Source organism: Vombatus ursinus, unplaced genomic scaffold (assembly GCF_900497805.2).
Source record: "Vombatus ursinus unplaced genomic scaffold, bare-nosed wombat genome assembly UNPS02014781.1, whole genome shotgun sequence".
NCBI lineage: Eukaryota > Metazoa > Chordata > Mammalia > Diprotodontia > Vombatidae > Vombatus > Vombatus ursinus.
The window spans coordinates 17,709,887-17,724,540 of record NW_020954559.1 but is presented as its reverse complement, the minus strand read 5'-3'; the positions used below and the strand labels follow the sequence as shown (position 1 = coordinate 17,724,540).

Below are 14,654 nucleotides of genomic sequence, written 5' to 3'. Positions count from 1 at the left end.
CATGCACAGCGTGCCTGGCCAGAAGCGCCACCTTGACCACGGAATTACCGCAGCCCAGCTCGTGGGGGGCAGTTCGTGCTTTCCAGACCGAGTCCTGAGTGCACGTGTCTCGAGTTTCTCCCTACCCTTGCTAGTGCTTTCTCTAATCTGATCTGGGGTACTCAGTGGGTCCAGGTATCAAACCTGGGGGAGCTCCCTAAACTGGGGCGAAAGAAGTAAGAGAAGTTGGGGGAGGAGAAAGAATGAATGGCCTCGTTCGCTTAGCCTCTAAGGGCTGCGGTTTTGGGAAGAGGGCCGTACCATATGCCTCCTTCCCGGTCCCCCTCCCCCAGGTCCCCGGGCGCTTGCAGCCACGCTCATTCTCCCACCCTGGCGGTCAAACTGCGAAAAGGCACCGCGGCCGCGCGGGAGTGAGCGAGAGGGCTAGAGAGGGGCCGAGGAAGCGCCTGCAGCGCCGCGCCATTACGAAGTCCCGGGGAGGAGACTGACTGCCTGGCGAGCTCTCTTCCAAGCTCCCCGCCCCATCCCCCGCTGCTTTCTCCGCCTCCCCTTCCTGCTTTTGGGAGCAGCCCCCTCCCGGCCCGGCCCGGCCCGCCAGCCCCCCAGTCCCAGCCGTGCACTGGCTGCTGGGGTCCTTGCGCCCTGGGGCTCCGTGCGGACGTGCGCCAGTGGCCCGGGTGCGAGGGGATCTGGACTGATTCAAGTGGCTGCGGCGGCGTAAAGAGAAAGGACAGGAGGAGGAGGCGGCGGCGGCGTTGGAGTCAGAGGACGTCTTAGAGCTGCCGGGAAGATGTTGGGTGTTGCGGCGGGAATGACCAACAGGTAACCAGATAACTCCCTCTTTTGCACTCCTGCCCTCCCGCCCCCATTCATCCCCTGCTGCTGCGGTGGCAACCACCAGAGGAGGAAGAGAGGAGGAGAGAGTGGAGAAAGAGAAGGCGGGGAATGGTGCGGAGATTTGCCCCTGAAGCTAGCCAACGTGGGGCTCCTCCACACTTGGAGTTCGCTCTTTCTTCTCCTGCTGCTCTCTGGCGTCGGGGAGCTGTAGGGGTGGCAGCTCCTGTCCTCGGCTGCCAGCGTGTGTAGGTGCTGGGCGGAGGCGCCGGAGAAGCTGCCCCGGGGTTACGGAGGAAGCCTTGGTTCAGCTGGCCAGGTTCGCAGCTAGGGCTGCGCAACTCCCAGGGACTGGGGCTGCAGGGTGATTGTCGCACCTCCGCGCCGAGAGCTCGGGCTTCTGGTGGGAGGAGAGGGAGGGAAGCCTCTGGTGGGCTAAGGGGCGATGACCTTTTGTGCCCACCATACCACTTGAGGCAGGGGCAGGGGGCCATTTGTCTTGACGAGGACCTTCTGTGCCCACCACACCATTGGAGGCAGGGGGACATTTGTCTTGGTTTAGTGGGGCCAGAGGAGAAGCAGAGTCCGGAGTAGAAGAGCCTCTCCAGGGGTAGAGACTTTTTTTTTTTAACCGAGTCAGCATTTGTGCGGTCGGTGGTAGCAGCCGTCGGATGGTTTTTGATGTCTTTTCCACAGTGCTTTTTCGCTCCTCCCTTCCCCCAGCCCCTAAAGTGGGCTGACTAGCTGAGGATTCTGAGGCTGTTCTCAGTCTGAAGTCTGTGCGTCTGCATATTCTCCAGCCCACGATCTGGACTTTAACCTCTGGCTGAGTGGGTGTGGGAAGGGGTGGCCAGGGGTTAAGGCTACCGGGGTGGGTCAAGGAGGTTGAGGGAGCGATGGGGCCTGGAAGGGAAGCAGCTGGCCCCGGAAACACCAGAAAAGATTGAAATGCAGCAGCACTCAGTTAATTGAAAAACCTGTGTTGTCGTCGCAATTCCCCAGAGCCAGGCAACTGAGAGGCAAATTAAGGGCACAGTGACTAACGACAGTATGTGTGTGCTTGTTGGGGCTGCTTTTTCAGGACTGGGCTGGTTTTAGAGCAGGCTGGATTGGAGCTCTGGGTGTCAATGTTCCTTTTGCAGCCCGCATGTTGTTTTAGTGGAGGCTCCCTGTGCAGAATGGAATTCTAGCATTTTTACAGTTACCTACTCATTGGTTGAAATTCTGCCTAAAATTCTCCCCCTCCCCCGCTCCCTTTACTGCAGAGTTGTTGGACTTCTATAAAGGAAATGCTAACTGAGTATTTGTGCATTTCCCTAAAGATTCACTTTTTTTGGGGGGGGGAGGAGAGAAGCAACAAGTAAGTAAGTCCTTGTGGTTTACTGGAGCACGGTGTTTTAGCGGAAAGAGCCAATGGACTTGGAATCTGGGTGACCTGAGTACAAATCTGATACTTACTGTCTGTGTGAGCCTTGGACAAATCACTTAGTCTCTCTGAGCCTATTTCCTCATTTGTAAAATGGGGGTGGTAATACTTGAAATAGCGACCAAAGTTGTGAAGAAAGCCAAATATAGATGCCAGTAACTATTAATTATAATAAATGTCAGCTCCTATTTGATTTTTGAGAGATAGTTCATTTGTGTCTGAGAGTCCGTTTACCCGAGAACCTGATTTTTAAGAAGTACCTGATGCTTTCCCTTTGGATGTGACCTTACTGTGTGCCGTAGTCAGTCAAAAAACATTTCTTAAGTCTTACTATGTGCCTGGTACTATGCTAAATGCCAGGAAGACAAAGAAAAACTGAAGCTTCCCCTTGCCCTCAAAGAGCCCACTTTTTGATGTACATAATGTATAATTTGTAATGAATTTCAAAATTAAAATATAATTTTTTCTTTTTCTTTAAATGTCAATGTTATGTTAAAAGTAGGTCCGGGAAAGTCTAAAATTTAAGTATCAATTATGGGTTGTAATGCCAGGGAGGGTGGGTGTTGAATATTGATAAGTCATATGCCTCTCTAGACTGTTTTTCTCCTTCGTTGAAATGAGATTGTTGTACTAGGTGAACCTAAGGTCTGCTCCGGTCCTGATATTCCGTCAGTCAGTCCAATCCAACAAGCATTTATTATTGTTTATGATATGCCAGGCACCAGAGATACAAAATACAAAATAAAGTTGTCCTTTGCCCTCAGTGGGAGGAGATAAATACTTGGACAGGACAAGATTTGTGATTTCTTTGATGTGACTACTTCCTTCAGCAGTGCGGAATGCCACCCATGCACACCTTCCTATTCTGTTTAACTGTTGTTAATAATAATAATGATAACATTTAAAGAGCATTTTAAGGTTATTATCTTATTTGATCCTTGCAATAGCCCTGGGAGATAGGTGATATTATTCCATCTTTCAGATGAAGAAACCAAGACAAACAGAGGTTAAATGACTTGCCCGAGGACACACAGGTGTTAAGTGTCTGAGATGGGATTTGAACTCAGGTCTTTGAGAATTTAAGTCTCAATCTTTATCCACTCTGTCTCAGATCCTGCAGATGTCTCCAGAGGAGGTCTGCCCAGCTTTCTGGGGACTTTCCTGGGGATTGCTTGACATTTGCTGGATATCAGTGGAGCATAGGAGTGGTTGTTGGTTGTTCTTGGTTAAGCCTTTCTAATGATCTCTTATGCCGTTTCTTCTGGGTTATCAAGTTAGTAATCTGCTGCAGTCTCTAACCTGCCATGTCATCTTTTGGGTGATATGCAACTTTAATTCTTTGGAGACTGTGGTATTTTACAACTCAGAGTCAGAAAGCATCACAAGCAGAGTATTGGTGTTAAAAGATGAGCCTTTGTTTCAGGGAGAAGCTTGAGGGCACTAAAACATTGTGTAATTTCCCAAATGTACGTACAATCCAGCCTCTTCTTTCCCTATTAATTTCTGGGCCCAGCTCACTGTCCATCTGCAATATTTGTCCAAGATACACATGCATATGTGTACTGATGGCCTGCCTCTATAGCTATGTATCATAGCCTGAACAATAGGCATTCTTCATCCACTTAGTTCATGATCTAAGGAGCTTTTACTCTGTATATGGTACTACTGATGAATTGTAATGCCTTAATTTAATTAATGTCACCTCCCACTTCAGTTTATTAGATCACAGTTCGGTCATGCATTCATTCAGAACAGGGTTGGTTACATTTTCAGGATTGTACTCCAGAATTGCATATTTGACATTTTAAGTATTCTATCTATCATATGATGAGAGAGACAGGAAGGGAAGAGAGAAAGAGGAGGGAGGGGAGAGGGGAGGAAGAAAGGAAGAGAAATATGAGTTGAGAAAGAAGAGAGAAAAAAGGGGAAGGGAGGTGAGAAAAAAGATAAGAAAAGAAGAAAAGAAAGGAAGGAAAAAAAGGAAAAATGAAGAAAAGAAGAGAAGAAATAAAGAAGGAAAAAGAGGGTGAGGGATTGCTCATTACCTGAAAGGAACCACAAAGATCACCTGGTTCAGATGTGTTAAACTCAAATCAGTCTTTGTGCATGTTGAGAATATTGTAAATTAACATTATCTATGTTGTGTTGAATTTTTATTTATTTTATTAAACATTTTACAATTACATTTTAACCCAGTTTGGAAGTTTTGTTGGTTGCTTGGGAATTTGACAGCCCAGTCCATTCCTCAGACAAGTTAAATGATTTATCCAAGAACCTGTAGCTAGAGAAAGTATTAGAATTGGGATTGGAACTTGTATCTTCTAAATCCAAATATAGCATTCTTTCCACTATTCCCACCCCACTACCTACATATGCAGAAAATGGATCTTGCTTTAAAATATAAAAGACAGTGTACATAAGTAGCATTTTTTTTTTTTTTTTGGTCTAGGCAATGGGGATAACTGACTTGCCCAGGGTCACACAGCTAGTAAGTGTTTGGTCTGAGGTCGGATTTGAACTCAGGTCCTCCTGAATCCAGGGCCAGTGCTCTAACCACTTCGCCGCCTAGCTGCCCCTGTAAGTAGCATTTTCAGGTTTGCAGTGTATTTAAAGGCCTTATCCCATTTGAACCTAACAAAAAAATCTGTAAGATGGGTACGACAGGTGTTGCTATCCCCATTTTACAGATGAGGAAGCAACTTCCGAAGTGATTTGCCCATTATTATAGCTGAGAGTCAGAGGCAGTATTCACAAAGGTCTTTCCTGACTTCAAGGCCAATCCTTTCCCTAGTATTTTACAAACTAAACTACGTACAACTTACTTGGGATTTTAAAATGGGAGGAGTCATTTTCAGATATCACCCAGTACATTGTATACTAACTTTCAGGTTCTTACTAGAACTTGGTGACCAAGTCTTCTTGGTTCAGTGAATGGATCGAGTGAGCTGTTGGCATAGTGAAAAGGCCTCTGACCTTGGAGTCAGGAGACCTGGGTTCTATTCCTGGTTCTGCTACTAATTTGCTGAGTAACAGGGCAAATCACTTGATCTTTCTGGCTTCGATTCTCTCATTAGTGAAATGAGTTTAGATGGAATGACCTCCAAGGTACTTTCCAGGTCCGACATTCCATGAGTCTGTGAGTCACTTGAGGATTAAAACTTGTGCTGTCCCTTGATAAATGTTTTCTAACCAGTTATATATCTCCTTTTTTGGGGAGAAGGAAAAATTATATAAATCTTAAAATATTCCATGTAAACATTCACTAAGAATTTCCAGGGTTTTGTCTTCTGTTTTATTTGATGGAGGTTTGGAAGGGGAAGCATTCTTATAGTATTTTAAGTGCTTTCTTTAGAAATATCTCATTTGATCTTCACAACAACCCTTGGGAGATAGGTGTTATTATTATTTCTATTTTACAGATGAAGAAACTGAGGCAGACAGTGGTTAAGTGACTTGCCTAGGGTCACTCTAGGTCCAGTGCTCTATCCTCTATGCTACATAGCTTAATATTATTATTTCTGTGTTCAAGAGGACTAGCACTTCTGGTGTGAGGGCCTGCCAAGCGCTTTTCAGGGCTGCTCATTTTCCTTTGGTGTCCATCTGATTTCACCCAACTCTCAGCTGTAGCTCCAAGAAGTTATAGCATGTGTAGTGGTCACACACTGATAAGTAAACCTTGGCAGAAGGGCTAAACCAGGTTGAAGGTAACCTAGAGGCCTCAAATCCATCAATGAGTTTAGGGAGATGTCTACCATAAACATGTGCAGACTTCTGGTGGAATGGGTGGACAAGAACGATGTGTTCTAACGCCCATGAAGGTGGCTGAAGCAGGTACTGTGGAGAACTTAGACCTTGGTCAGACAGACACCTTGGTCATGAATTAATTCTTCCCTATCCGAGGTCATCCACTGCATCCCAGGTCATTGCCAGTTGTCCTGACTTTTGTCCTACCATTGGACTTTGAATGACTCAGGAGGACAGGATGAGACTGATAACTTTGTGCAGCTCTGCCTCACTTAAATCCAATTCACATGCAAATCAAGACATTATGTGGTATCATTGGTCCACTTCCAAAACAAAGGACAAACAACAACAACATATGTAAACAGAGCGGATAAATGACCAGAAGGGGGGGGGGGAAGCACTTTACCAGGAGTCTAGAGATGGTGAGACAGTGTGTCAGCTGTGACTGTCTAGGCATTCCTCACTTTCGGCCCAGTGCCCTCATCTATAAAATACAGTTGTTTGAATCACATCTGTAGTTCCTCACTTGTCAGCCATGTTTTATTGCAAAGGGCCATTGAATCTCTATGCTCACCAAACATTGTCATTTGATCTTTTCTTCCCTCTTTTTTATTTTGATTTATTTTTCAAGTAACAAGTGTTTTTTTGTTTAAGTAACCCGACCTTCTGACTATACTACCCGTTCTACTGAGCAAATTTTTTAAAAAATCCCTCAATGTATATCTGCATAGTTCAACAAAACAAATTCCCATTATTTCAGACATTTGCCATGTTCAGACATTAGCTGAAAATGTATATCTCTTTCTGCATTTTAAGTTCGTTTCACTTTCAGTCAGGAGATGAATGGCATGTTTCATTTTCATTCTTTGGACTCCTGCTTGATCACTGAGTCAATCAGAGTTCTATAGTCTTTCAAACTTGTTTTTCTCTATAATGTTATCCTTGTATAAATTATGCTGCTAGCTTTGCTCACTTTGCTCTGTATCCATTCATAAAGATTTTCCCAGTCTCCTCTGAAATTATCCATTTCATAAATTTTGGGGGGAGGCAATTGGGGTTAAGTGACTTGCCCAAGGTCACATAGCTAGTATATGTCTGAGGATGAATTTGAACTCAGGTCCTCCTGACTTCAGGGCAGGTGTTCTCTCCCCTGCACTACCTAGCTGCCCCCATTTCATCATGTCTTATGGCACAATGATATTCCATTCCATTCACATGTCACAATTTGTTTAGTGATTCCCCTAAGGACACTCCATTAGTTTCCAATTTTTGGCTTAAATGAAAGGAGCTTCCGTAAATATTTTTGTTCCTATAGTTCCTTTCCTTTTTTCTTTGATTTCTTTGGGATGTAGGCCTAGTGGTATAGGTGGGTCAAAGAGTATGCACAGTTTGGTAACTTTCTGGGCATAATTCCAAATTGCTTTCTAAAATAGCAGGACCAATTTACAGCTCCATCAACAGTGCACTAGCATACCTGTTTCCCCACAGGCCCTCCAACATTTGCCATTTTTCTGTTTTGTCACCTTTGCTAGTCCAAGTGTGAGGTAGATTGTCAAAGTTACTTTAATTTGTTTTTCTCTAATTAGTAGTAATTTAGAACTTTTTCTTTTCCATGTAATTTTGATAGTTTGGATTTCTTCCTTTGAAAACTGCCCATTTATAGCCTTTCATCATTTATCCATTGGGGAATGGCTCTTTGACTTATAAATTAAATTCAATTCCCTATATATCTTGGAAGACAAACTTTCTCCAAAGAATTCTTTTCCAGTTCCCTTCTAATTCTGTTCACATTTGATTTGTTTGTGTAAAAAGTTTTAAATTTTATGTCATCAAAATTGTCCATTTTATTTTGTGAGAATCTTTCTGTCCTTTGTTTGGTCATGAATTAATTCTTCCCTATCCTATCTATAGAGTACTCTTATCTTTCCTTCAAATTTGTTTGTAATGTGACTTTTTTATATCTAAATCATGTATATGTTTGGCGTTTATCTTGGTGTCTGTGAGTTTTTTAATTAATTTTTAGTTTTCAACATGCACTTTTATAAGATTTTTGAGTTCTAAATACCTCCCCCCCAAGATGGCCTGCAATCTGATATAGGCTATGCATGTAGTTATTGGTGTTGTAATGAGAAGTTGATCTAAACCTAATATTTACCAGACTGTTGTTTAGTTTTCCTAGTAGTTTTTATTTATTAATTTTTTAATTTATGGACTAAAACAAGTATTTCTGTACCATAGTATAATAATAATTAAAAAAAAAGATGATTGCACATTAAACCTCAGCAGTTTTTTTGTCAGATAATGAGTACTTCCCAACTGGGCCCTTTGGGTTTATCAAATACTGTTACTGTGCATGTTGGCTTCTGTATTTGTATACTTAATCTAGTCTATTTATTGACCTCTCTTTTTTTAATGAGTACCAAAGCATTTTAATTATTCTTGACTTGTATTATAGTTTGAGATCTGGTACTGAGAGATCTCTTTCCTTTCCAAAATTTTTTCATTATTACCCTTGAGATTCTTGTCTTTAATTTTTCTATATAAATTTTGTTTTTTTTTCTAGCTTTACAAAATATTCTTTGTGGGGTTTGCTATAGCACTGAATAAGTAAATTAATTTAGGTAGTATTGTAATTTTTTATATTGGTCTGATCTACTTGCAAACAATTAATATTTCAATTGATCTTTATATAGCAAACCTACGTTTGTTAGCCTGAATAAAAAACTGTCTTGCACTATTTTTGAAACGTATGTAGATACTGTTGTAAATAAAATAGAAATTTATTTTAAAACTACTAAATTTACAGCAGTTTTTTTAATCACCTTTTAAAATATATATTAGGCAGGGTCAGCTAGGTGGTGCAGTGGATAGAGCACCAGCCCTGAAGTCAGGAGGACCTGAGTTCAAATCCGGTCTGAGACCCAACACTTGACACATACTAGCTGTGTGACCTTGGGCAAGTCACTTAACCCCAATTGCCTCACTAAAAAAAGATACATATTAGGGGTTATTATTAACAGAGAATTGGAAGGGACCTCGGAGTGACTATTTACTAATCTAACCTCATTTTATAGAGGAGGATCCTCTATGACTGAGTTACAGGAGGACATGGACAAAAATTGCCTGGGAGACAGTATAGTTAAGTTGTTATTCACACCATTGGAATGAGTATTCCCATCATTGAGATCTCAGGTCCATTAAAATGAAGAAGTGTTGTATTAAGTCCATGTTACATTGTTTTTTTCCACAAATGGGTGGGAAAATTTGTGCCTCTACTTAATTTTTGCCTCTTCTAATTAGTTTCCCTCCCCAATTGTGTGATCCGTATTTAAAGTGAAAACAGAAAAAATCAGAACACATGGTGGGATAAAGGACCTTTCTTTTGCAAAACCTTGCTAAAATACCCTTGTCTCTTTAATTTGAGATTGTTCCCCCCTCAAAAAAAAAAATCTGGGCTTGTTGATGGCCTTATCTATGTCAAATATTAATTTTTGACTGTTTCCAGGGTGTCTTCCAAAAACCTTAATCTTAAAATTGTTTTCAGAAGCAACCATTTGCCCCTGGCATTTTTCATATCCTTTCTGTAGCAGCTGTCCCCCCCCCCCAAACCAGACATCATCTCATCTGTTACTTTTGATGTCATCAGACATTTCCACTCTAGGAGCATTTTACAACTTAAATTTTTCATATTAGACAATACTTCTGGTTCTAGTTAATCCTACAAATTAATTTAATTCAGTGTTAGGGAAAAAAGGAATAAAATAGGTCCCGATTATTGTGTTTTATATGCCATGAAAAACTTTGAAAAGGGTAATAACCTGGAGCCTGGAAGTTTATTTTTAATACTCCAGTACTCAAAATACCCATGATTTTATTCTGGTGAATACTTTCCCCCTATTCGTTACACCATACTATAGTATAATTTCTCATTAGTTTCTGTGACCAAGAAAAATTGTAACCCAGTGGTCAGCTCTCTAGTGATGAGCTTCTGTGAATTTATATGTACCGTACAATAATGCCATCCCAGCCAAAGAAGACCCAGCTAAACATGTCCTCTGCTGGTGTGGCATTTTATTTTGTATGTAATTATGTCTTTCTGATAGAATATAAGCTCTTTGAGGGCACCAACAAGTTTTATATATGTCTCTTTGATCCACAGTGCCTAAAATAGTACCTGGCACAATTGTAGACATTTAATAAATGCTTGTTGATTTAGTAGGATTCTAATGAGGACATTCATAATAATAAGAAATAATGATGACTACATACTTACACTTGTGCTTTATAGGCTATGGTGGCTTCTTGTTTCTCATTCTTAGCTTTTGAATCTTTAAAAAAAATTTTTTTTCACCCCCATCTTGTGGTTTACAGATAAGGAATAATGGTCTATCCACTGTACCACCTACCTGCCCCATCTTCGGAGTTTAAATGATTTGCCCAAGGTCAAAATGAAGCTAGGCTGCCTAGCTCTGAATTCAGTACTCTTTCCACCATATTGAAAGCCATAACTGGCATGGAGAAGATGTTCAGAAGGGAACAAGATTGTATTTCTTCCCTGGGAGATTATTGTGATCCTGTGATTCAGGATATATGGTATTTCCCTAGTCCACATTCCCTTTTTTCTCCCAATTTTTTTTTGTCTTACTTTGCTACTGTGTGTGGGGGAGGAGTGAGAGGGAGAGAGGGAGTTGACAGGATGGGATAATAACAAATGCATAGGAATGGGAATCAGGAAAACTGGAAGTCTAGTACTGATTAATCATGTGTGACCTTGAAAACATCCTTTAATTTCCTTAGACCTCATAGAGTCTCAGAATTGGACAACATCTGAAAAGTTAGTCCAATACATGCCTAAGCAGAAGTCCCTTCTACAATATCTCTTTAAAGAATGATCATCCAGCATCGCCCTTCTACTTAAAGACTTACAGTGATGGGTGGCCATTACCTCCTAAGTTAACCAGTTATTTTCATTTTGGTTAAACCTAAAACTGTCTCTACCACATTCACCCATTGATCCGAGTTCTATCCTATGAGGACAAAACAGAATAAATTTAATACTCTTCTACATGATGGTTCTTCAAATACTTAAGGAAACTTTGGAATTAAGATCCATCATATCTTCCCTAAGGCAGGTAGGTGGGGCAGCGGATAGAGTGCCAGGCCTGGAGTTGGGAGACTCATCTTCCTGAGTTCAAATCTGGCTTCAGACACTTACTAGCTGTGTGACCCTAGGCAAGTCACTTAACCCTGTTTGCCTCAGTTTCTTCATCTGTAAAATGAATTGCAGAAGGAAATGGCAAAGCACTCTAGTATCTTTGCCAAGAAAACCCCAAATGGGGTCGTGAAGAGTCAGACAAGACTGAAAAAGCAACTGATCAATGACATGTCTTCTCTAAGCCCTCTCCTCCAAGTTTTTAAATATCTCCAGATCCTCACATGGCGTGGTCTCTAGCTCTTCCTACCTTCCAGACTTATTTTCCTTATTTTTTTTTTTTTTGTGAGACAATTGGGGTTAAGTGACTTGCCAGACTTATTTTACACTACTCTCCTTCACACATGTTATCTTTTAGGCACATTGGCCCATTTGTCATTTCTTAATCATCTTTTCCTCCTCCACCACTTCTTCTACTTCTTCTTCTTCTTTGACTTCTTCTTTTCTTCTTCTTCTTCTTCTTTCTCTTCCTCTTCCTCTTTTTCCTCTTCCTCCTCCTAATAATAACATTTATAAAGCACTTCACACATATTATCTCATTTTATCCTCACAACAACACTGAGAGGGAGATACTATTATTATCCTCATTTTTCAAATGGGGAAAACAGGTTTGTCCAGGGTCACACAGCTAGGCTCTGAACTACGATTTACACTTAAGTCTTTCTGACTCCATCCTAAGGTTAGTCTCAGTGTCTTTGCCCATGCCTATTTCTTATGCCCTACAGTGTTTTGTCCCACTTCAAGTTTACCTGTTGAAATCCCATTCATCCTTTAAGACAGCTCACATATAGCCTCTTTCATGAAATTTTCTTTGATTGCTTTAGCCATAAATGATCTCTTCCCTCCTAGGATCTCTCATTGCATCCTTGTTCAAAACTTTCTTCAGCACATATCATAGTTTATTTTACATTAATTCCTTGTTTATATCTCTTAATCCTCCTGCTAGATCATAATAAGCTCCATGAAAGAGCCTTGAGACTCTATCATTTACCTTTGTATCTCCCCCTAGCACCTCACTCAAAGCCATGGAAAAAATACGTGTTAATACATGTCTTTTGAATGAATAAACTTCTAAAAAAAGTTTCCATTTATTTACAATTGTGGAGCCTCTCCAGTGGTCAAACTGTTCTCTAGGACCTGACTTTCTCTTTAGGAATGTGTTGCATTTTTTTCAGAAGAACTGAAGCATCGTAGCTATTTTTGGGCTTTTACACTCAACAGAAAATGAGCCAGCAAAACATCAGAAAACAGTGTTTCAGTTCGATTTAATGAATGTTTCTTAAGCACCTTCTATATATTAGTCATTATGCTAGGTGCTGGGAATGATGAAATAAAACCCAGATTCTGCCTTTACAAAACTCATAATCCAATGGTGGTGGGGATTGGGTTGGGTGAGTATGAAGCATACATACAAATAATTATGATACAAAATACCTTGAAAAATTTGTTGAAGGAGAGCTCTTTCAGGAAAGTTTCAAGGGTGGGATGACAGGTGCTAGAGTTGGGCTCTGAAGGTATCTAAGTCTTGTAAAGGAGGTAAAGATTTTAATAGTAATAGATGAGGTCCAAGCAGTGGGGACAGTGTGAGCAATGACCTGGAGGTAGAAAAGAGAAAGCAGGATAGTTGAAAACACAGAGTTGGGGAAGTAGTGGGAATTAGGGTTGGAGCCAGATTAAATATCAGGGTAAGCATTTGGGAGCCACTGAAAGTTTTTTAGTAGAAGAGTAACATTATAAGAGCAGAGCAGCAGTAAGCATATTGCCTTAGTACCTTTTACTGAAGGTCCAGGAGAACAGTATGGGTAATAGAAGAACTTTTACTTTGGCCACCCCTAAGGTTTATGGTTTGTAGGACATCATATTAAGCTTAATTAATCCAAAAAGAGACCCACTCTGAGTAAATCATATTTTTGTTGACAAAAGTCATAGGGACTATTATAGGAGCATAGATTTAGAGCTAGAAAGGAATGTAGAGAGGACCCCTAATCTCATTTTACAGATTAATAAACTGAAGATCACATAGGTAATAGGCAGCAGAACTGGGATTTGAACACAAGTCCACTGTCCACTGCACCATGATGATGTAAGTAACCTTTTTTAAAAGTTAAAAAAATTTAAAAAATAAAAAAAACAAAATGAAAAAAAAATTTTTGGAATCCAGAATACATTGAGCAGCATGTATAGAACCTAAAACTGCTTAAAATACTCCAGGTACAATGTAGAAGATGCCTCTAGTTCTCAAGTTCTTTCTTTCTTTCTGGTGAGGCAATTGGGGTTAAGTGACTTGCCCAGAGTCACATAGCTAGTGAGTGTTATGTGTCTGAGACCGGATTTGAACTCAGGTCCTCCTGACTTCAGGGCCGCCTAGCTGCCCCTTCAATTTATTTTTAAATAAAATGCTGCTGGTATATTTGGGAAGTAAAAAGAAGAAAGTTAGGACCCTGGTTCTCAGGGGGAAAGGCCCCATTGCCTTCTTTCTTGTGGGGTCGATCTTTGCCACTATTATGGGGGAAAGGAAGGTTCAGGGCAGAGCTCACTCTTTTGCAGTTGGGCAGCATGTATTTGGGAAGAGTATCATGGAACAGATCATAGAATTAGATCTAGAGTTGAAGGTCGGGACCCCAGAGGCCATCTTTACAAACCCTTCTTATTTTGCAGATGAGAAAACGAGGGCCACATGGAAATTAAGTGACTTCCTTGAGGTTCCGTAGTCAGAGGCGGGATCTGAGCCTAGGACTGCTGATTCTCGAGGTAGAGCTCTTTCCACTGTTCCACAGTGCCCACCCAGAATCCCTTGAGTTCTTCCATTATCGGCTGTAGTCACTCAGCCAACAACCCCAGACCATTCATAGAAGCTGTGATGAGTGATTTTCATTTGTGAATTGAGAAGTCCAGTGACAGCATTGCTTAGAGAATACTGTGATGTTTGAGTCACCAACATGCAGAGAGAATTATCAGTAAACATGGGGAAAGCAGCTTGGCCATCTGGTTTAATTTAGCTGAACTCTGTATGAAGTCTGTTCTCTACCACGGTTATATGGAAGCATTAATCTCTGTAGCCATGGAACTTTGGAAAGCAATGCAAGAATTATGGGCATGAAATATCCTGTTCGGTGACTACATATTTGGAATCTCTTTAGCATCATTTTCCAACCTCAAAAATGTAGATATGGTGTCATCTCAACTTGTACTTATATGCAGAATCATAGAAATTCAGAGTTGTAAGTGTGTCTTGTCCAGCCCATACCTGAGCCAGAATCCCCATCTACAACATCTCTGGTAGTCATTCAGCCTTAGTTTGAAGGTCTTTAGGTGAGGGGGAATTCAATTGCCTAGTGATCTAAACCATTCTGACTTGTGGGATAGCCCTAATTATTAGAAAGCTTTTCTTTATGTTGCATCAGGGCAGTGGTCTCTGCCTCTCTTTATGTAGGTCAG

General features: G+C 41.1%; 1 protein-coding gene across 1 annotated transcript in view; it reads left to right on the top strand.

The window, feature by feature from the left end:
* The first annotated feature begins 603 nt into the window (after window positions 1-603).
* The window catches only part of LOC114046256 (LIM and senescent cell antigen-like-containing domain protein 1), a 208,917-nt gene continuing 194,866 nt past the window's right edge, over window positions 604-14,654 (top strand). Inside the window, exon 1 of the mRNA XM_027866533.1 lies at window positions 604-822. Coding sequence (XP_027722334.1) covers window positions 791-822 — 32 coding nt within the window. The 5' untranslated portion in view covers window positions 604-790. The remainder of the gene's footprint in view (window positions 823-14,654) is intronic.